At 36.2% G+C, this 23,545-nt stretch overlaps 4 protein-coding genes and 1 long non-coding RNA gene across 7 annotated transcripts; 1 reads left to right on the top strand and 4 right to left on the bottom strand.

Annotated features, from left to right (window-relative positions):
• Nucleotides 1–199: 199 nt before the first annotated feature.
• LOC138403211 (uncharacterized) lies at nucleotides 200–1,252 on the bottom strand. Its single transcript, XR_011237488.1, has 2 exons — nucleotides 976–1,252; nucleotides 200–306 (listed from the first exon to the last, which is right to left on the bottom strand). It is a non-coding gene; the product is annotated as an uncharacterized lncRNA (long non-coding RNA).
• Nucleotides 1,253–1,831: 579 nt separating this feature from the next.
• On the top strand, nucleotides 1,832–4,595 carry sturkopf (lipid droplet associated hydrolase sturkopf). 2 transcript variants are annotated; one of them, XM_069502717.1, is made up of 3 exons: nucleotides 1,832–1,910; nucleotides 2,183–2,371; nucleotides 3,034–4,595. In XM_069502717.1, exons 2-3 carry the CDS (start codon nucleotides 2,191–2,193, stop codon nucleotides 3,726–3,728), a joined length of 876 nt encoding a protein of 291 aa, XP_069358818.1. In that variant the 5' UTR covers nucleotides 1,832–1,910; nucleotides 2,183–2,190; the 3' UTR covers nucleotides 3,729–4,595. The 2 variants fall into 2 exon arrangements, with proteins under 2 accessions (XP_069358818.1, XP_034830421.1); XM_034974530.2 differs by lacking the exon at nucleotides 1,832–1,910 and having other exon boundaries at nucleotides 1,966–2,371.
• Nucleotides 3,971–9,823, bottom strand: LOC138403630 (uncharacterized). Its single transcript, XM_069504929.1, has 2 exons — nucleotides 9,791–9,823; nucleotides 3,971–9,635 (listed from the first exon to the last, which is right to left on the bottom strand). The coding sequence occupies exons 1-2, from the start codon at nucleotides 9,821–9,823 to the stop codon at nucleotides 8,799–8,801; spliced, it is 870 nt and encodes a 289-aa protein (XP_069361030.1). The 3' UTR covers nucleotides 3,971–8,798.
• On the bottom strand, nucleotides 9,513–14,910 carry LOC117991566 (alpha/beta hydrolase domain-containing protein 17B). Its single transcript, XM_034979165.2, has 5 exons — nucleotides 14,805–14,910; nucleotides 14,087–14,719; nucleotides 11,528–11,660; nucleotides 9,838–9,955; nucleotides 9,513–9,706 (listed from the first exon to the last, which is right to left on the bottom strand). The coding sequence occupies exons 1-4, from the start codon at nucleotides 14,816–14,818 to the stop codon at nucleotides 9,872–9,874; spliced, it is 864 nt and encodes a 287-aa protein (XP_034835056.1). The 5' UTR covers nucleotides 14,819–14,910; the 3' UTR covers nucleotides 9,513–9,706; nucleotides 9,838–9,871.
• An 827-nt stretch (nucleotides 14,911–15,737) lies between these two features.
• LOC117988293 (F-box/WD repeat-containing protein 9-like) lies at nucleotides 15,738–23,346 on the bottom strand. Of its 2 annotated transcripts, XR_011237433.1 has the most exons (7): nucleotides 23,176–23,346; nucleotides 22,585–22,735; nucleotides 21,371–21,682; nucleotides 20,471–20,736; nucleotides 19,348–19,891; nucleotides 18,328–18,503; nucleotides 15,738–17,836 (listed from the first exon to the last, which is right to left on the bottom strand). XR_011237433.1 is itself a non-coding variant. In XM_069502444.1 (6 exons), exons 2-6 carry the CDS (start codon nucleotides 22,711–22,713, stop codon nucleotides 18,408–18,410), a joined length of 1,347 nt encoding a protein of 448 aa, XP_069358545.1. In that variant the 5' UTR covers nucleotides 22,714–22,735; nucleotides 23,176–23,346; the 3' UTR covers nucleotides 15,738–18,407. The 2 variants fall into 2 exon arrangements, 1 of the variants encoding a protein (XP_069358545.1); XM_069502444.1 differs by having other exon boundaries at nucleotides 15,738–18,503.
• Nucleotides 23,347–23,545: the final 199 nt, after the last annotated feature.

Raw genomic sequence — 23,545 nt, 5'->3', positions numbered from 1 at the left:
AATTGGTTTGTACATCTTTGTATAATAAAAAATTAATTAACCAAATGAAAGTTGAATCGCCAGTAAGGCCTTCAATAGATTTTATGCAAAATAAATCATGTTTATTTAATACACCCTTTTTCAGAATAGGTTCATGATGCAGCTGACTTAAAGTACTTGGACCTGAGGGCGTTTTGATTTCTTTTGAACTATTAGATACTGTTTTACAAGTCTGTAGATTAGTACTGTTAATCCATTTAAACTGTATTACATCAAAACGGCTCTCCATCTGGTATGCAGGTGTGGTAGGAACCTCGTAATAATCCACTGAAAACATAAAATGATTCTCATGGCAGATTAGGGCGGTTTCAGACTAGCGTATTATACGCGCGTATAAGCTCGTTTTTGGAAGCGCATAAAAGCGCGAGCCGCGAGTGGCCACCAGCACCACCCACCGGGCCACCGCCGCCGCGCCGCGTTCGAGCGAACACGCCGAAATATGCCCGTATACGCGCGTCCGATTTTTTGAAGCGCGTATGTAGCACGCGTGTAAGCGCGTATGCTGAAACGACCGTATACGCGCAAAAGAATACCTACGCTAGGCTGAAACCGCCCTTAGGTAGTTCTAAATCGGCCAAATGCGAGTCGAATTCGCAAACGAAGGGTTCCGTTCGTACAAGAAAATAACTGTTATTACACACATATAACATAATTTAATTTTCATGGCTACTATTTTGAAATTTCATTATTAGTTATAGCAGCATTAGAAATACACATTCTGTGAAAATTTCATCAAGTACAACCCATGACAGACGGACGGACAGCGGAGGCTAAAGTAATAAAGTCCTGATGGCACCCTGAAAATGTAACTGGCAAAGTCTAGTGGATAATGTAAACAAAATGTTAACTCACTGAAATTGACATATTTTAGAATACCTTTCACAAAATATAAAAAATATATTAATTAGGTAAAATACATTATATAGTGAAACTTACTTGGCAGTTCATCGTCACTCTCCAATAACTCTTCTATATTAACTTTGTTCATTATGAAATTTTTTTTAAGGGCCCTCGGATATCAAACTAAACTAATCTCAACAAGGTGGGTAGGAATCTGTAGGACTACAGAGCTAGGTGTAGACAAAGAGTTAAGGAGTATGTAATCATTACGTTTTAGTAGTCTACACTTATTACTTACACGTAGGCACAAAGTAGGTAGGGTATAATGCTCTAATACGGGAATCCCCAAGAGTACCTATGTAAATACATTTTAGACTATTCTCCATGCCACAGGCACGTAGTGATTATATAGGTAGGTACTCTTTGCCACAGGCAGCCAGGCGAATTTTCATATGAAATGGATGACTGAAATAGTCACAGCAGCAACCACAGAACAATAAGTCATAAATTAGGAGTCTATACCTATTGTAGGCACAAAGTAGGTAGGGAAATGCTTTATGAAGGGAATATTAATGTTCTACGGGAATCCCGAAGAGTAGGTATGTTTATTGTACATTTTAAGACAACAAGCAAAATTTTTGTATGAAATGGATGACTGCGACGGACACAGCAGCAACCACAGAACAATAACTCATAAATTAGGTTATTCTCTTTGACTATAGGACTACAGTCTAAATATATAAAAGGAAAAGGTGACTGACTGACTGATCTATCAACGCACAGCTCAAACTACTGGACGTATCGGGCTGAAATTTGGCATGCAGATAGCAACTATCACGTATCAAAGGATTTTTGAAAATTCAACCCCTGAGGGGGTGAAATAGAGGTTTGAAAGTGTGGTCCACGCGGACGAAGTCGCGAGCATAAGCTAGTGTAGTATAAAAATTTACTCTGTGGTTATAAAAGTCAGTCAGAAACAGATATGTCCAGATATGCAACTAGCGTGGCCCTCAGTCCTCGCTCAAGCAGAGGTACTTGTGAAATGTTATTCGTATTCCGTCTATTTTACGTTCGCTTCGACTATTGTAGCCTAGCCTAGTATACTGCAACCCACCATTGCGCAATAACTTCAAAAACAAAAAACAACAAAATAAATAATTTAAAAATACGTAATATTATGAATGTTAACTAGCAAAGTTTTTGTTTATGACCACTTGATCTAAGTATACATATACTCCAGTCGCCAACAGAGTAGGTGAAATCAGTGATATAATATTATTAATACTTACGTGTAAATTTTCAGACTGAAAAATGAACATAGTGTACAAAAATATTAATCATGTTCAAACACCATTGATAATGTGGGGCAATCCATTAACTAACAGTGAGAATGTTATAATGTGCATAACTGGAAATCCTGGGATATCTGAGTTTTATATAGATTTTGCTTCAGAACTATATAGATGTACATCTATACCTGTTTGTATCATTGGTAAGTTCTTAAAATTATTTAATAGAGACATAATTAAGTAAAAATTGGTACCTACACTATGCGACAGCCTCAGGCAACAGCAGAATTGCTTTTGATGTGGTTTGCGGTTCTAGTACATGCACAGTGTAAAATGTAGTCAAACTGTGCAATCGGTTGGTAGCAGCGTAAAGTCAATTGCAGACTGCAATTTTGTAGTTGGCTTGCAGTCTCTATAGATTCAATTGGAATTAGACACTAAGCCTACGGCCCATGTGGAAGTGGGTGTGTCCTATGTGGGGTGGCCAGTGTGTAGAACAAACTTTTGATATTTACAAGAAATTGTAAGAAAGATGAGCGGATGTGTCCTAATCTAGAGCGGTTGCCGAGCGGTATGGCATCACACCCACTGTCCGCACCCGCGCACTTCTGGGCCGCAGGCTAAGAGATGCTTATATCTCTAAATTGCCAAGCTAAGCTGCTGGGCTAATTAAGCACTAGCTCTTTGAGTCATTGGTAGCATGTTGTATCAGTTGGACTAGTAGCCTTTTTTAAACATATGAGGCACTGCTATAAAATAAAATAAATTATATATACGGCACTGCTATAAAATAAATAAATTATATATACTACCTAGGTATTTTGTTAACAAAATATTTTTATCATTAATATTAATAATGTTTCAGGTCATGCAGGTCATGAAGAAAGCCTAGACAAGAATAACAAACATTTATTTAATCTAAATGATCAACTGCTACATAAATTAGATTTAATTGAAAATCATATTGACAAAAATAGTAAAATACATCTTATTGGGCATTCTATTGGTGCCTGGATGATTCTAGAACTACTACAGAAGCACAGCCAGTTGGATGACAGAATATCCTCTGTAAATTTGTTGTTTCCTACCATACAAAAAATGGCAGAATCAAGAAACGGAATATTTGTGAACAATGTGCTAAGGAAAATATATAAGTTTATATTATTTTTAGCTACATTATTGTTTTTACTACCCAAGCATGTGTTGCATTGCCTTATAGGTATGTACTTATGGATAAAATCTTTACCTGCGAAATATAATTCTGCAATTCTAAAAATATTAAATCCTGATGTAGTAGCAAACATCTTCTACTTGGCATTTAATGAAATGGACACAGTTAAATCTTTGAATACTGACAGCATACAAAGAGTCAAGCATTTAACAAATGTAGTGTATGCTAGCAATGATGGCTGGACACCACTTGAATATATGGAACATTTAAAACAATTCACACCACAGCTAAAGATGATAGAACTTCACAATGTGGAACATGCTTTTGTTTTAAAATCCTCTGAGAAAGTAGCAGGTATAGTAGCAGAATTTATTAATACAAAAACATAAGTACCTACAGGTACTGTAGGACCTATGTCTGTAATCTCTAGATAATTATTTAGACCAATAACAGATATAAAGCAATATTAGATAAAATTGTAAGTGGTATTAGTTATTATTGGGCAAAAAGACTATGGATAAACCAACTTGGTAAGGGTAGGTTAAGGTTGAAAAGTTCAGCATTGGAAGTCTATGAAGACGAAATTCATAAAGAATTTAATAATAAGGACTCAAAATTAAAAAATGTTAGATATGTGCACTTAAATTTATTAAAACCATATAAGTAATTAAATTTACTATATTTTATACATTGTTGGAATTGTGTTTACATTGTCAATATAAAGGGGCCTACAAACAATTAAAGCCAAATCCAATCTGCATGAAGATGAGGCTAGGATAGGCTTGTAGATTAGTCTTATACAATGAACTTGTCATGCAGATCAGACAGTAGATTTGAAATTGGGGCCCCTAATACATGTCCATTTGCGAAAACAGCACCTTTACATAACTACACCACATCCATTTATATACAGCTGCAATTAACACAGATGGTATGAATGATTTTGGTATAATAATATTATCTATAACATTTGTATTCAAATTATAATGGATTAACATTTCAAAACATTTAACTAAGTCATTTATATTAATTCATAAAAATTATGATGACGACAAATAAGTACCAAATTATTATAAAGAACAAAATGAGTATCTCAAGCAAACAATGGCACTTATTTAGGAAGAGAAGCAACTGGAGGATATGAACAGCATTTTATTCTATTACCAAGGTGAATAAAAATTACAGTTACAATTAAAGAACAGTAGGTAGGTACATTTCAAAATCTTGTTGATGTTTATTTATATTTTAATGTATTGTAAGACCACATAATAGTGTATGTATATTAATAATAAATATGTCTAAAGCAGTTTAAAAACTAAATTGTAGTATTATGTACCTATTTGCTTTAAAGTTATACAGAGACTGGTAACACGTCGTGCTGCGTGGAGGGGTTGTAGGGGAAACAAATGCTACCAAACAACCCCTAAGTAGGTATCTTGGATTTACTATTTTAGTGCTTAAGTATAAAATATACTAATTTAAATTGGAATTAACTTGTAAGGTACTAGGTAGGTATAGGTACCTACCTACCTAGCCTACCTATTCTAGGGATTCAAAAAAAAGTTGACAATATTATGCATTGAGAGAGCCAATGCATGCCAGACCTTCCTTATTTTATAAATGCTGAAAGTTTCTCTGTCATATTGTCTCCAACACTGGGAGGAACGTTTGTTTGTACTATGGTGGCTTTGTGAGATAACAGGTAATGAAAGGTGTAAAAAATCTTAGGTGTCTGGCAATAAAATGTCTGGTTTTAATTTACAAATGTCTGGTTTTATAAAATATGGAAGGTCTGGCACGCGCGGGCTCTTAGGCCATTAGTTTTTACAGAAACATTGCATTTTTCTGAAAAACACTATAAACGATTAATAACAAAAAAAAAATTGTCCCAATGTATTAGGGGTCATTTGATAGCAATGACCTTCCCTACAACCCCTCAACGGAATCGTGACGTTTTCCTAGCCATCCTGTGTAATATAATATGTATCTATTTTTTTTTATTAAACAATAAATATTGTATTTTATCCCCTTAGTTAGCTAATGCCCGGCATACGTGGCAAAGCGACTGGCGCGCCATCTCTTATTGATGGTACTATGCCAGAAACATTCACGCAACCGTGAACATCAACAAAATAGCTCAATCAGATGAACGATACGCGAACGCATAGGTAACGAACGGAAACAAAAACATTATGAAATGCGTAAATAAAGCGTTTACCATAGACAAGTCACGTGAGGACCCCGTGGCTTTTCGAATATTACTAGTTATTGGAACTTTTGTATTTAGAAAACGATTATAAAATCATTTGCCAAGCGGTACGTTGAGCGCGCGGTCGAGCCCGCGACGTGTCCGTGAAAAAGTATGACGTTAACTACCGTCAATCCATTTACACTTCATACTTGTATATTATAAATGCGAAAGTGTGTTCGTTTGTTTGTTGGATTGATCTTCGATCACGTCGCAACAGATTGACGTGATTTTTTGCATGGATATAGATAAAGACCTGGAGAGTGACAGGTTACTTTTTATCCCGGAAAGTTAAAGAGTTCCCACGGGATTTTCAAAAACCTAAATCCACACGGACGAAGGCGCGGGTATCAGCTAGTAAGTAATAATAATAAAATCAATCTGCCGATTAGTCACTAAACAACTTTATTATTAGTTAAAAATTGTATGGTCTTTTTTGACAAAGCAATGTATAGGCATATTACAGATATATTTAGTATTAATTTCAGCCGTTAGTAGATAGGTAGGTCTACTTGAGATTGATTGTGATCATTTTCTTCTTGTAGGTACCTATTTAAAATTTAATTCATACTGTTTCCCGCATTCTTCTGCAATTTTAATGCAAAGTACAATCTCAATTAATTTCATCTGAATCCCACATTTTGGATTAAGTCTTAAATAAAGCATTCACTAAAATAATAATTAGAAAGTTAAGTAGCACAGATCTTACTATATGTACCTATTTAAATTTATGTAGTACTAAACATAACTCTAAAATTGGTCAGCTATTTACATATTAATATCGAAATAAGTATAGTTCTTTATGAAAATAGTATAACCCAAATTCATCTTGATCGAATATAATATTTTAAGCCCTTAAAACAGTAAAAAAATTAGAAATATTGGAAAACGTAGATAAATATATATCTCGGTTGCGTTAACTTGGCATCTGGCGCTGATGACGTCACATAACGCACTAGTTACAAGCTCACAAGGCGGGCGCGGAAACTGTTAACTCGACCAGTTAGACATCTATCTACCTATATTAAAAAGTACCCTTACGGGCAGTTAGGTCAATTCCCTGACTCTAGTACCAGAATGTGCAATCCAAGAATGACTATTTCCCTGAATGTCTGATTCCCCGAATACGTTTCCTAACTACCAAATTACACTAAAATAGAATGAATTGGACATTCGCGAAATTGAACCTAGCAGGCAGACTAGATATTCTGGGATTGGACGTAACAGACATATTGGAATTCAGGGAATTGGACAATAAGATATAGAGATTATTATAATTTTGAGTCCAATTAACGCTAAATCGAGACTTGAAATTAAATAATAAAATAAATTTAAAATGTTGCTTCATATAAAATAACAGGCTTATGTCCGCGACTTCGTCGGCGTGGACTACATAAATTTCGAAATTTTACCCCCTTAGTGGTTGAATTTTTAAAAATCCTTTCTTAGCGGGTGTTTACGTCATAATAGCTATCTGCATGCAATTTCAGCCCAATCCATCCAGTAGTTTCGAGCTTGTGCGTTAATAGATCGATCAGTCAGTCAGTTAGCTTTTCCATTTATATATTTAGATGCTATCTTTATTTAGCGGAAGAACACAACTGAATTTTATAGATACCAAAGCTAAATTATAATTATTATTTTTGATACACTGTTACTAATGCATCTTTTAACTGGTATTTTGGACAATATTATGGAAAAATTAGACAGGAAATGCTGTTCTCACTCAACTGGTAACACACAAATTCGGGTAGAATTAATCAACGTCTTACATGCAACGATCAGATTTACGAATAGTTCACAAATTCGTAAGTACCCTTCAAATACAATAATTTTCAAATTCCTATGTATCAAAATCTACTTCAACCTTACTTTGCATTACTTCAATAAATTATAAATCAGTCAATCAGTAATACAGGATTACGAAACTTTGCGATACAAGAGCTATCTTTTATTTATATTAGGTAGTAATTTAGTTGAATTCTTGATTTCTTTTCTAGGTATCGAATATATCCGTATATCCCTATTGCAGGACAGTTTTGTCCGAGCAATGAATTTGGCCGCATACTTTACGTAAGACGACAATAGCCTAAAAACTGTCTTTGAGATTAAAATACTGGAGTTTCAACCCGCCCGCATATTGTTAGCTAGTGATAGTTAATTTGTCTTAAAATAATATTAATTTAAATTTTAAACACATTTCAATAATTTACGAATCCATAATTATATTAAAACTGTTATGTACCATTAATGTATTATTATTATTAATCAATATACACTTTACGATTTTAGATTTGAGTGGATTTATTATAACAAGTGCATTTATTTCAATCACAACTTTTAAGGATTACTTTAAAGTAAGGGTTTAGGAATAATATATAATTTAAAAGGTTTCATGTAGTATGTATGTACCTTTTCAGGTACATGCAATATAGTTATCATAAATCTTTCAATGTACCACTGTTTAAGCAAGAATTATTTCATTTAATTGCTTTACCTGCTATATTGTCATGATATTATGTATCATAACATCGCTTTAAAAATAAAACATGGTGAAGTGTTGACCACAAGGGGTCAAAATTTCAATGAAATTAAACTAGCAGAAATTACTAGAAGTTAACTAAAATTTCTCAAATAATTAAGATTATGATTAATTCATATCTAAGTCCACATAAAACATTTATAGAAAATAACTTCATATGGTTCTGACATTTTTTACCAGAGCAAGTTGTATTAAATAAAAGCGATATTAAAAATAAAATATATTTCTCCAGTGCCATTGCCATATTAAAATTAAAAATTAATTTAATAAAACAAGATAGTATTGCAAAAGTTTATGAGTTTTATAGCAATCAGTGAAACTATGCTATTACTATTGGCCAGCGAAAGGGTGTAGTAGGAACTAGCGAGATATCGTTTTATGTTAATCCGTTGTAAGTATTTTTACAGCTACAAATTATGATCAAAATATTTATCATAACAATTAAAATGCAACCGTCGATACACATTCGGCACACTCATATATATGCGCACAACCGCTCATATTTAAAGAATTACAATATTATAAAAACCATACCACTATCATACCGTTACATACCGAAACACTCTATATCCATCGAATATGGTACAATCGTAATTTTGAAATCTTAAAATCTAGAAGGATATAAAAATTCGCACTAATAATACTCGCAAACGACACTGGTCGTCGCGCTCAGCACGTGGTCTCCAGCAGCGGGTCCGGCGCGTCGGGCGCGCGCGGCACCGCCAGCGCGCGCTGCGACGTCGACTTGTACAGGCGCCGCGGCCGGCCTTCGTCGTGCGAGTGCGCGCGCGGCGGACCGCGCGGCTGCAAGCGCGCCGGCGACGCGCGCGGCGAGCACGTGCACGCGCTGCGCCAGCACTCGCACGGCGCGGCGCCGCACGCGTCGCACACGCCGCCCACGCGCTCCAGCCGCCCGCGCCGCACGCGCGCTCCCTCGCCCACGGAGTCACGCGACGCCGCGCGCCGCGCTGGCTTGCGCACCCACGGGTCGAGCGCAGCGCGCGCCTGCCTCCCGGCGCGACCCAGGTCCAGCTCGCTCATCTTGCGCCACGGATCCAGCTCGGGCCGGCCGCGCGCCTCGTCCGTCAGCGCATGCAGCGACGCGTCGGGCGACGAACGCTCGCTGCGCACGACGCGCGGATGCGGCGCGGGTGTCAAGCCGGCGGGCGGGCGGCGCGGAGAGGGCGCGGGCGAAGCGGCGAGCGAGGGCGCAGGGGAGGCGCGCGGCCGCTCAGAGTGCGAGCGCGCGCGCGTGGCGGGCGAGCGCGCGGCGGGCGTCACGTCGCTAAGCGAGCGCAGGTGGATGCGGCGGCGCACGCCGACCGGCGAGTCGGCGTCCGTCACGTTGATGCTGATGTTGTGCGCGAGCGCGCGCGGGCTGCGGGCGTCGCCGGAGCCGCCGGCGTCGTTGGCCGCGCTCGCGTCCGCGTCGTGCTGGCCGGCGACGCCGTCGAGATTAACGCAGTTTTTTTCGGGGCCGGCCCTGCTGGGCCCGGCCCCCGCTAGCTAGAGGAGCCTCTCGGTCGCCGAACTCGAAGTTCCGGAGCTCAGCGTCGACGCGGGATTTTGTTCTTCGCCTAGAACGCCATAGTTTTCAGATGTCATTCTTTGAAGTTTCATATTGAAGATGTATTTTTGAACAGAATTATCGAATATAGTACCGCAATAAAGCAATTGTTTGCGTTAATAAACATAACTTATCAGTCACCTTGAGTCGTCTGGCCTGTGGCCGGCAGTCTTTGTCAGTTGAGCAATTCTACTGAAACAAAACGTTTCAGTCTTTCTAAATATTGATTAAAAAGCTCCACGTCATTATGTCCTGCCCCCTGAAACAAAACATTTAGGTAAATAAAACAGAGCTCCCATTGGCTATAAACAATAACAATTTGGAATAGCTACACCTACCTATGTTGTGGGTAGTGAAATGTAAAAAAGTTTTTTCTTAGATTATATTGTAACTAGCTGATACCCGCGACTTCGTCCGCGTGGGTTTAGGTTTTTAAAAATCCCGTGGGAACTCTTTGATTTTTCGGGATAAAAAGTAGCCTATGTCACTCTGCAGGTTTCAAACTATACCCATGCAAAAAATCACGTCGATCCTTTGCTCCGTTGCGACGTGATTGAAGGACAAACCAACAAACCAACACACTTTCGGATTTATAATAGGGGTAGTGATATACTCAATTATTATGTGGAAAGTATTAATGTTTTATACATAACAAAATGAACTCACGCAAGTGAAACTAGTTTATATGTTTATTTATACCTGATATATTAGATCAAATATATTAAGACAAAAAAATTATCATATCGATTCCTAGCTGATGCCCACTAATTCATCTGGATAGGTATAGATTTTAAAAATCACATAAGATCTCTTTGGTTTTCCATGATAAGTTTCCTCCACGATGCTAAGCATCTCTGTGACCTACAAATCACTTCAAAGATTGAACTATGAAAAGCTAACAGCCACCTTTTGCATTTATGACAAATTATAAAATTAAAACAATAACACCATACTCCCAATGATATCTGACATGACCAGAGAGAGGCCGGGCGTAGGACCCACTGCTTTCTGGGCTAGTATTAACTAATAGAATTTTTGGCCCAACCCAGGAAACAAGGACCACATCATCCTCAGTTGAACATGCTAACGATAAATTAACATTCATATCATCATCATTATCATTTGGTTCATTACTTCCTAACATTTATAGTCTGTAAAAATGACTTCTCACACGCCATTTTAACTTTAACGTCAAAAGTATGGTTTTACCTTTGAAATAAGGACTAAAATCGTACTTTTGCTATGAATTTTAACACAAAAAGTTAATGGCTCATAGAAGTCATTTCTAATATACACAATCTCTAAAATAAATTGTCAGGTCTAAATCTAGTGCTATCTCGAGATTGTGTACACACAATATTACAAAACGGTATTTTACACCAAGTGAAAAATCTAAAGATGTATAAACAAGACAGTATTAGCAATAAGCAATCGAAAAATGATAATTTCAGTTTAAGTATAAAATTATTTCAATGAATTTTATAATTCATTTTAAAGATTTCACTTTTTTATCTGTTCTATATATACCGTAGCCGCCATGTTAATTCCGACTGTGACGTCACATGGATTGAAATTGTAATGTCTAAGAAAACACTTGCTTACCAATCCGTGTGACAGCTGAACCTAAAACCATTGTGGGTAGCATTTCTGCGGCGCTTGAAATGCAACATTTAAATGGATTTTTATTGATCGATAAGTGATCGATCAAATAAAACTTTGGTGATTTTTTGGTAGTTTATTGTCACTTAAGAATCTAATTAAGACACTTTTCAAAAAAGGGTAAAATACCACGCATAGGTACACTATAAAATAAATAACGAAATATGTTTACCTCCACCCATAACGGTTCCACTGCACGTGGGCACCTCTCATATATGGCGAGGCCGTGGGAGAAGTCTATTACCTCATCTTCAGTTCCATGGATTACAAGAACTGGAGAGGTCACTTTGGGAATTTTATCAATGCTGCAAGAGAAAGATGGGTTTTTATAAGTTCGGCCTTATGGATGTAGTTGATCCAAGTAGTATTTTTATAGTATCGATCGATAGTTTGATTCCCGGCAGAGAAAATTTGGAATTTTATAATTTCTAAATTTCCTCTGGTCTGGTCTTAGACTTATTTTACTCAAGACTGTGATAACACTAAGCATCTGACTTGTTTCTTAATGTTTAGTTTATTTTATTTATACCTAGTCGGGTTATAGATTTTTTTTTTCTATTTTTACTTTATTTTATTCTTCTATAAGTATTAGTCTACTTTATTCTTCAATAAGTTTTTTAAATCACAGAAATGTCAAGTTTAGATAAACAGTGAGATGCAGTTTCCTGCAGAATTCAAATTATTATCACTATTTTACTTCACTGTCTATTGGTGATAAAATGATAAACAATAATAACAGAACAATGATTGGTACAGTTAAATCCTTTCTTAGTGGGAATTTTTTATTTTGATTTTAAAATAGCTTATGCTCGTGACTTCGTCCGCGTGGACTACACCAATTTCAAACCCCTATTTCACCCCCTCAGGGGTAAATTTTTTAAAAATCCTTTCTTAGCTTCCTACGTACGTTCCTTCCTACGTCATAATAGCTATCTGCATGCCAAAATTCTGCCTGATCCGTCCTGTAGTTCAAGCTGCGCGTTGATAGATCAGTCAGTCAGTCAGTAAGTCGGTCACCTTTTCCTTTTATATATTTAGATTAGTCAGGAAAAATATTGATTTTCACCATGTACAAATTTCGTGCAAAAGTTGCCAAAATATCTGGTAAAAAAACAAAAACACGCACACACAGGTACTATATTACTTTTCAATGTACTGAGCCCCAAGAAATTACAGCCTAAACTGTGCAGTCACATTCGTTGGTGTAAAAACTGCATTGGGTGATATCTTTCTCTCTCATTCCATCAATTCAAAATGGTTTTCAAAATGGTAATGTAGTTACAGATAGGATTTAAACTGCGTAAACTGAGAAATGAAATAAAAGGAATACTGAATTTTGAGCAATTTAAAAAAATCATATCAATAAAGATATACCTGACAGCCAAAAATAGAAAGCAGACATGAATTCAACACATTTTAATCTTTATATCCATGATACTTTTATTTAATGGAGGATTTTGTTGCAGACCAGAGTTATTGTGGTCCCTACGTTGATATACGCAACAGATTTTTACTTTCAGAAAGATGATTGTTAACAAAGAAAAGTAAAACATTATTGTTAAAATTAAAATTCATTAGGTATTTTCAATAACACTTGATTACTGTATCAATATTAACCTTCAAGTCACACAACTATTTATAAGGTTAGCGAAAGATGAACTTAATTATTGTTTTGTTTAGATTAAACAATCATACTTATATGTATATTATGTATAATATGTATAGCACAATATAATCTGAGTCACTTGTGGTCAAATAATTTATAACAATTTAAATTATCTGTGTTATCAGTTTCCTTTAGGTAGGTACTTATTTGATTTAAAATTTTGATGTTTTAACATATTTTAATAGTTGGCAAGCTATACAAACTCTTTATAATATGAAAGTATTTATTATGTTCAACCTCATAATAAATTTTAGGGAAAAGTGGCACACCACAAATGTACAAAATAATTTAAAGCTAGCTAAATTATTATTTTACTATCGAATCACACTGAACAGTATAAGTTCAGGCAAGAAATAGAGGGCATTAATTACATACTAGTATCCAAAATAATGAATGTTATTGAGATTAAATCAACACTAATCCTAATCTTAATGAATGTGATAAATGACTGTTTATTTTTAGTTGATAAAGCCCTCACAACACCAGTATTTAGTCTCACACAATTCCCCTTTATTATCTTTTTATTTAAAAAACTTATTTTTTTTTAATGTGATTCTATCAAAAATATATCAATATCAGTTCATGTTTTTGATAGAATCACATTAGAAAAAAAGTTTATATTGTGGTTACTGAGATTTATTCCTTACAATAGTTTCAAACCTGACCTTTTAATTCAACTTAATTCCCCAATCAACACTTTTATGCCAACTGGGCACAGAGACCTTTTAATATTGAAATGTGGGCCAAACATCTGTAGTCAATATTACATATTTCAAATGATTTCATCAAATGACTGAGACTGTGTACAAATTGTTAATTTAGGGCCCATTTATCTTATTAAATAACAATAATACAAATATACAATAACTACTGTGTATAATTGTAGCATTCTATTTTTTATTCTTCTCTTTATTCCTACAAGCTATATTTCATCCCATGTTTTCTGTAGTGATATTGCTGACTCAGTATCAATGTTGATACAGAATAATATGAACATACTACTGAATAACTCAATGACTCATCATATTATTGTTGTACTTAGTTCATTTAAGAAATCTGACTCACCTTGGAAAGGCATCAAAGAACCATGTCCTCTTAGTGTTGGGGAAAGCTACACGCATGCCAGACATTAGAGGAGAATGCAGCACTACTGCCCCAACCTCATACCGTGCTGCCAAGTCCACTGTAGGCACTGTGCCGATGCTTTGTCCATACAATATAATGTTCTCTGGGCTGATACCATATCGCGTTCGTAAAGCTTGCCAAGCAGCATCGATGTCTGCATATAGATTTTTCTCCGACGGCTTTCCACCACTTGCACCATAGCCAGAATAGTCATAGCTGAATATGTTACAATTTATCCTAGTCCCTAACCCTAAATAAAAACTACTCATCTGTCCCAGATCTACAGCGTTTCCGTGAGAGAATAATATCGTGAACCGAGCGTTGGGGCTGCAACGAACAAAGAGGCAAGCTATTCTGTTGCCTCTCGACGTTCTCGAATAGAAGCCCTCGATGCTTTCTTTTTCGCGTTCCGAATACTGCCATTCCGCTCTTTCTGTAAGGGCTAACGAGAATTTGGATCCAGTCTCATCAGGTGTGAATGAATACGTGGGTTCGGGGGGCAGGAATGCAAGCTTAGCTGCGATTTTCCCTGGGCATGGCGGACAACAAAACAGGCAACAGAGTTCACTGAAACTTAACCCGTTCATAGTGAAAATTTAATGTTATTCATCGAAATAATCATTCAAACATTATTTATTAATTACAAATCACAACTCACGAATTATAGGTCATTGCGAAAATAAAGAAATTTCACTGTTTCACACAAATCACAAATTTCACTGATTTTGACAGTTAGACAACATTTCAGCCATTTTTTATAAATTAACCACATATCACAGACTAGCAACGCCACAGAATATAGTCACCTCACAAGGAGAGCAACATTAGACTTATAGGACCCGCACACGGTCATGTTTATCAAATTTTACGTTTTTTAACGTTTTGTATGATGATGTCGTCAAACGCAAGAGCACGGTGCAAATACCATTCAAACAGGCTTGTCAGTCAAACACGTTTGTCAAACAAGGCGTCACTTGCGACGCAGAATCAAAGGGATACCATCAATCAAATTTGCCAAACACGTAGTTAATTTGACAAACACGTGAAAAACGACCGCAGACGGTTAAGCACGTTTGTCAAACACGTAAAATTTGACAATCATGCTTGACCGTCTGCGGGGCCTCTTACACTCCAGTAGAAACGGGTAACATCACAAAAAAATTTAAAACTAACAATTTAGCGTGACTTTGGCTAACTTTAAAGTGCCCTGTAAACGGTCAAACACGTTTGTCAAATTATTTGATAGTCTGCGACATGTTATCTGCTAAAGCCAGGTCATGATACCAGCGGCCCGCCCCGGCTTCGCACGGGGAGTTGGAGGGGAAATATTCCACTCTATTTATTTTGAAGACAAAATGCATATAACTAGCCTATGTCACTCAGAAGTAATGTACATATGTAACTTTCTAGTGCCAGTAGGGCCTACGCAGCATAGTCAATCCGAAACAACACAAGGCGACAGTATTTTCAAAAACGGTTCAGTAATTCCAGAGATTACTTCCTGCAAACAAACTTACAAACTTTACCTCTATATTATTAGTATAGATTTTTTATATGAGAATTATGGGAAGTAGAAATACACAAATTCATTTAGAAAGTTCATTATATTTTTTGTTATATACATAGCTATTAAATTAAAAATTCATTTTTTCTCTCATAACTCATACCTATTAAGTGCGCCAGAATTCAGAAATAACATTAACTTCATAGCTTGGTGTTTATAATAATCGACACCTCTAGGACCTAAATAATAATAATAAATTAAGGTATGATTATAATCTCCATAAATATTCCATGTCATGTACCTAAAGAGGTTCCGAGACGGTAACGGCTTGACGTCAAGCAGTAAGCACGTACGTCGTACAGTACGCGGCCGAAAGTGATGAACATCGGCCTTTAGAATGACATTTCATCTTTGTAGAGCGTTGTCTCTGTCACTCATACCCATGTGACGCTTTGTCGGTCTAAACGACAGAGACAGTGCTCTAGCCTCTATGGAGCTATGTTATATTATGTAGTATGCTTGAATTGCTTGATCAAGCCGACGCGAACGTCGCGTCAAGCAAAAAATATAAAATCGCATCAAGCACGATCAAGCATCAAGCAGACATTGTAAACAGTCAATCAAGCAAAAATCTACGTGCTTGACCGTTGACGTCAAGCTGCTTGACCGTCTCGGAAACTATTAAGTATAGAAGATAGACTAGCTTTTGCTAAAAATATTTATTTATATTCTTATAAGGTTTTCATGCCTGATAATAAAAACTATAAAAGTTTTCACATGAAGCACAAAATTATATGTTAAGAAACATTATAGTTAACATTTAAATATAGTCGAATCGGATTTGAGTAAGTCAATTATTTTATTCCTATTTTTACTATGTATAAAAATATAAAACTATTATTAGGTAGCTTAGGTATCATGTTTACTTCTTGTTAGTAATAAGTATCTAAACATAAATTTGCTTGGTCATGCATAGAAAATAGAGTAATCAATAATTGGAAGATTAAATTATTGTTATAAACACAGTGATTCCATTTTTATTCACTCCGCTAATGGTGAACCAATAAAGACAGACATAATATTTGCCAAGCACTGTATGTACGCCTTCCCATAATCGAGTAAGGCGCCATTCACATTGGCAGGGAATCAAAGCATCTTTAATTTTACAAAGCATATTTTAAACCTCTATCTCCTCCACGTAAAGCAGTTTCCACCAAGAAAAAAAATCGCGAGTTTTTTTGCGTGGTCAATAATAAAATCAATATGCTAGATTTGAAATTCTAGAAATTTGCCTTGATTCGCGCCAATATGAATCGATCCTAACAATAATAATTTAATATTCAAATTATTTTTTTCACACCACTCGCTCGACGAATTGCCTACAGACCTGTTATCTGATAGTAGTTTATGAAACGGTTGCATAATAGTAGGACTTTCGAATACCGGATTTTTTCAATAGGTACCAGGATACCGGTATTGGTTTGTGAGAAAATTGAAATTCGAAAAAAAAAGATTTTTGTAGAAGTGTTTCCGAATAAAGTAAGCTTTCCGAACTATTTTTTTTTAACTTTCCATTCCATTAGATCAGCCTGTATGCATCCACTGCTGGACGTAGGCCTTTCCAAGAGCGCGCCACCGAACACGGTCCTCCACCATTCTCATCCATCCGCTTCTTCAAGTAATTGGATCAGCGGGTCCTCCTACACTGCGCTTACTGGTACGTGGTTTCCACTCAAGAACACGTCATTGACAACATGACTTGCTCATTGCCACTTCAGCGCTAATTCTTTGAGCTATGTCGGTCGCTTTTGTTATTCTGCGAATTTCCTTGTTCCGGATTTTATCCCCCTGGAGGGAGATACACAACATAGCTGCTCGCTATGCAACTTTTAATTTGTGGACGAGAAATTTCAGGTAAGGCATACGTCATTACAAGTAGGAATATGGAACCTCATTGAAAAGTTTAGTTTCTAGTTTCTAATAGTTTATAGCTTCTGGCTTCTAGCTTCTAGTTTCTTAGTTCATCAACTATTGCTGTCTCGTTTCAACGTATGACGGCGTCACTCTCACTCACGTGATTTAAATTTTGCTACTTATCTCGCTTTGATGAGTGATGGCGTCCCAGTCACTCGCCAGAACCACAAACCATACAGTTAACATTATTGAAAACTCCTTCGAAAAGTTACCTGCGAAACGTTATATTGTGGTGTTATTGAAATTTATTTAACTTGAAATTAAAATATCGAGTAACGACGATGGTGGTAGTAACTTAGCTTTTTAAATAGATGCTCAAAATGGTATAAACGATTTGTTCCCAGAAACTTTTAAAGACAGATAGGTATTTAAGCATACGAAGATTTTGATCTTACATGTCTCGCGATGTGTGAATATTAGAATAGTATTGAACGTGGGGGGTAATGCTGTCTTCGTCTTAGGCGCCCCTAAACCTCCCGCTTCACTCAGGTTTCTAGGCGCAACACCCTCGCTACGCTCGAGAGTTAGTCTACAATTCCTCGTTGCGCTTGGGATTTATCCCGGCACCCGTGACGTAAGATATTGCATTACCCCTATGTTACCATGTTGAATAATCTACTATTATAGATAGATAAGCTACAAACGGCAAAAATATAGTGTTTGTACTGTAGCTACAACATAATACCTTATACTATTAATATACCTAATATTATGCTTCTTTGATCGTTTCGTTTATTATTTCATAAGCTTCTTTCAATACTCTCACAATGAATTGAGATTCATTCATAAGTTAGGTTTATCAAGTTCTTCATTCGGTATCCAGAATTCGAGAGCAGCATCACATGTACCAACGGCTAAAACTCCATTTAAATATCGCAACTGAAAAACAAAATAGAAAGCTCTCAGTATGCTTGATTTCTCCCGACACCTTGAACATTTATAGTCATATTTCAACAAATGAACACAAAATAATATTAAACTATACATATAATCGTTATAAAAATATTTTCATTTAATTAAACTTTTACAAGAACTTTTGAATCGTCAAAAGCATCTACCTACCACCTATCGTTCCTCTTGATCACTCTACTTATCTATTGATGAAAGCCGCATTAAAATCCGTTGCGTAGTTTAAAATATCTAAGCGATCATAGATACAGACAGCAGGAAGCAACTTTATTTTATAATAATATGTGGAGAAGTCTTCATTCACGTGCATTCTTTCAAATATGTTTGAGAGCGCTAAACACACGCGTTTAGGATCGAAGCCAATTCGACAAAGTGAACGGGACGATACGTGACGCCATTCACGGCAAGCGCCCATCCATACAATACCTACCACTTTTTATAAGACGCATCGGCAAAATTCGTTTGCTAGAACGCCGACCAAAAGCGAATGTACACCAATGAAGTACAGACCTTATTAAAGTACAAGCACAAAGAGTCTCGTACTGTTTCGCTCATAATTCACGCGTACAAAACATGGACTTAGGCGACAACCAATAGCGGACGGACGCGCGCTATGATTGGCGGAGATATTTTCGCGCCATTCTAAAAAAGATTTCTGCGCAGATACATCGGCGTAACTTATAAAAGTGGTAGTACTGTACGTCAATACTCTGATTGTCAATCAGTGGTCAAGCATTTGGATGCGCTCTATAGCTAACATTGACTATGTATTGTAAACTGGGTTGCTCGTTAACAGAAAAAAGAAAGAAAATACCTTTGTCACATCAACTGTATTTGTTTGAATACTATGATATTCTTTAGGCGGACTGCAATTGTATAAAAACTTGATCTCTCCTCTATCAGAGCAGCATATCATTGTCCCCTGGCCTTGGTGACAACCGACTATCTTATTTAATCGTTCAGTCTCTGACTCAGACTCTGGCCAGAGTTTATGTGACCTTACATGTTTATGATTACTAGGACTGAAGAGATGTAGGGATCCTTTTGAATCACTAATATATAAGGCGTAAGTATTCCAACTCAAACACACTGGGTATGCCTTATTGGATGGTATTTTTATGTCGCTCTTCATAATTTTTCCAGCTACTCTGTCAAATATAGCTAAGGTTTTGTCTTCACTAACAGATGCAACTAGATTGCCATAAGTGGTAAGTGCTAATACAGGTCCTCCGTGAGGTTTGTAGGTATTGACCGGCGTAGGCCCATTTCTTACGTCAAACGTCAATATCTTCTTGGAATATAGCCCTGCCATTACATTGTAGCCATAAGCTACCACGGACAGCGCAGACATACCGCACCTAGGGCAATCAAATTTCATTAATTAGAATTAGATATTAACAAAGACATTTAAGTATATTATACAGATTTAAATAAAAATCCATATCCATACTAATATTATAAATGTGAAAGTGTGTCTGTCTGCTACCTTTTCACAGCCTATTTATGTTTGAGTGATTTTTTATGAAATTTAAATAAAGCGTCATTAATAAGACACAGTTATCACTAAAGCTACTGCTAAGCATAGATGTTTCTACTTTCTTTATTCTTCCATAAGTAAGTTAATAGGCATTATCTAGGTAAGTAGATCTCGTCATTGCTATTTATATACGTACTAGCTGATGCCCGCGATCATACGCGTGGATTTAGGTTTTTAAAAATCCCATGGGAACTCTTTAATTTCCTGTGATAAAAAGTAGCCTATGTCACTCCTGCCTCCATGTCTTTAACTGTACCCATGCAAAAAATCACATCAATCCGTTGCGACATGATTGAAGGACAAACCAATAAACAAACACACTTTCTCACTTATAATATGGGTACTGAATACTGATATCTCATTTACTTGCTTTCTAAACTACAAATAAAAAAAAACGTACCGAAATGTCTCTACACATTCAAATTCACTGCTAATATCCCACGCTTTGACGGTATTATCCCATGATGCTGAATAAATATAGTAATCTTGGTCATCACGAGTAGCGAGGTCCCATATCCAACCAGAATGAGCATCGTGCCTTACTTTTGTTGGCTTTAAATCGTTTAGAACAGTGTTATCTTTGCTGCTCTCATCTGGCTTAAAGTCAAGCACATTCCATAATGCTAAGCACCTGTCTCGTCCACCTGATATACATGTCTTACCTTTCTAAAAAAAAAAATTGTATGTGATAAAAAAACCAGCCAAGTGCAAGTCAGGCTCGCGCAGCGAGGGTTCCGTACTCAATCGTATTTTTTCGACATTTTGCACGATAATTCAAAAACTATGATGCTTAAAAATAAATAAAAACCTGTTTTAGAATCAGCAGGTGAAGCACTTTCATAATATGATACCCCACTTGATACAGTTATCTTACTTTGATAATTGAAAATACTAATTATTAGTTCATGACCACAATTTAATTTTTTTTGTGTGATGTAACCACAAATTCACGGTTTTCAGATTTTCCCCTAATGTCAGCTATAAGACCTACCTACCTGCCAAATTTCATGATTCTAGGTCAACAGGAAGTACCCTGTAGGTTTCTTGACAGACAGAGGGACAGATAGACAGACAAAGTGATCCTATAAGGGTTCTGTTTTTCCTTTTGAGGTACGAAACCCTAAAAATGATTTATGGTACCAACTGATTGTCTACATACAGTTCAAATCAAATTGCTTGGTCTAGAAACTTGAAATTCTTAGATTTTTGTTATCAATAGACATCCAGTACGAAAGAATTTTCAGAAAATCTACCTTAGCGAAGCTGGGATGGATCAGCTAGTTATAAATAAAAAACTTACATTAACCAAGATCACTGCATCAACTGATGCATAATGGACATCTTTAATAACAAAGTGGCTCATTGCCTTGTCAACATTACACCATTTGTTCCTCTCACTCTCCATTTCAACACATATTTCAGTCCAGTCCACTTCATCCTCATATGAATGGTCCAAATTGGACAATGGTGGAAATTTCCCATTAACTTTACAGCTCACTCTGTACTTCCATAGACTGACATCAGATAAAATATCGTCAAATCTCCTACATACTTTGCCTAGAACAGTTTTAAGAAATTCTGCATCCAAATATGAGCATATTTTCAATATGATCTGGAAATAATTATAATTTAAATAAATATGCCAATGGTACTGATTCTGATGGCAACTAAATTTTAGCATATTCACACCATTTTCTTACAAGTGTAATAAGAAAAGGGCAAAAGAAACTCAATTTAATTTAAAACTGTCAGACCTTGTGCCTTTAGGTGCCAGCCTTGAGCATAGTGGTTTAAGTAGAGTAGCACTAAAATTTAGACTTTAATTTAAAATCCATTTTCTGTTCTGCTTAAAAAGAAAAAGATGCAGATACTCTTAATAGTTAGTTAATAGAAAAATATCAGAATCACCACTAATGTGGCTAATTCACAACCACTCAATCTCTAAACTAAATTGACACGTCCAATGCTATCTTTTCCTACAGAGAGAAATATGAAAAGGATTTCTAAGCTAGGTCTTATAATGTGTCTACACACATTTTTATTCCTTTCATGAAGCTCTTTGTGGAAAATTATGAGTTTGTACAACAGAATTACACACTAGAATTGTACACTAGGTGGACGGACGACATCAGACGAGTCGCAGGGAGCCGCTGGATCCAGGCGGCGCAAAACCATGGCGTGTGGAAGTCCCTACAAGAGACCTATATCCAGCAGTGGACGTCTATTGGTTGATGATGATGATGATGACAACAGAATTAGCCACAATCACAAACCTTAATAATTGAAATTCATACTTTGTATTCAATTGTTATACCTAAATTGAAGCTTTCTATTCTTAAAAATTTCAGAATTTTTAATAGTATGTAATAAAATCTGCATTATTATACTATCAAAGTAATTTACACATTGAGTATGCAATAAAACTCACAAAAGTTATGATAAAATTCTAAAAGAAAGATTCTCTCACTCGAGACTAATAGTTTTGTAATATATGCCAAAGAACAGTGACCAAACCTCAAGTGGCATGCTTTCTAATGAGGGCTCTGCAGCATTATAGACACCATCAAGCTCTGCATCTGGTTTTACACATTCATTCTCAATATCAGCAATTTCTTCCATAACAGATTGCAATATATCACACATTATGTATTTTTCACCACCTCACCTAAAAAGTAAAAAAAAAATTGGATGGCAGAATCTGTGCTTTGATGACTAATAGTAACACACCTACTGCAAGTAACTTTTTAAGGTAATCAGAATCTTGTTTCAAGGGTAGGTACCATACAAGTCCGCCAACTATTTCGAGCATATTAAATTGATACACAAGGTACCTAAAGTGATTTCACAGCTTTTATAAATTTTTATATGAAACAAGATAATGAAAATAATTACAATTTGGTAGATACTTAATAATAAATTATTGTCATGCTTGTTGAACTCCTTGGGCACTGCCTACGAATAACTATAGTATTATTGTTGTTCGTAGGGCACTGCATTAGGCTAGGCTGTAATTTTCGTCTCAAAGTAAGTTTCCGAAATATTATAAGTTATCTGGTATTTTCAATCACAAAACCAAAACCACAGTAAAAACAATACTGTACTAACTTATATTATAAATAACTTTAGAATGCGACTTTTATATAAAATATAATATTTATCATGCTTCTCTCTTCTTAAAAAAATTATGGATTATCGCTTTCGCGCTATGATTTTCACAAATCGCAATGTTTCGCAAATTCGCAAATCAACAATCGCATAAAACCACAATAAAATTAATCAAAGAGTACGGAGATGGTACGGAGTGTATAATCACCACAGAGTACATTGGGATAGGCGAAGTCAAAGAGTAAAGTAATATTTGGGCGTAGATAGAGTAATAAAAGTAGATACAGGAACGTTTGCTTTCTCATTCGCACTTAAAAGTGAAGCTTCGCCTGCCTCGGGTCACCGGGCACCGCACCGACCAGAAATAAAA

This window comes from Maniola hyperantus, chromosome 2 (genome assembly GCF_902806685.2).
Source record: "Maniola hyperantus chromosome 2, iAphHyp1.2, whole genome shotgun sequence".
NCBI classification, from domain to species: domain Eukaryota; kingdom Metazoa; phylum Arthropoda; class Insecta; order Lepidoptera; family Nymphalidae; genus Maniola; species Maniola hyperantus.
The sequence above is the reverse complement of the archived record's forward strand: the minus strand, read 5'-3'. Positions and strand labels throughout refer to the sequence as shown.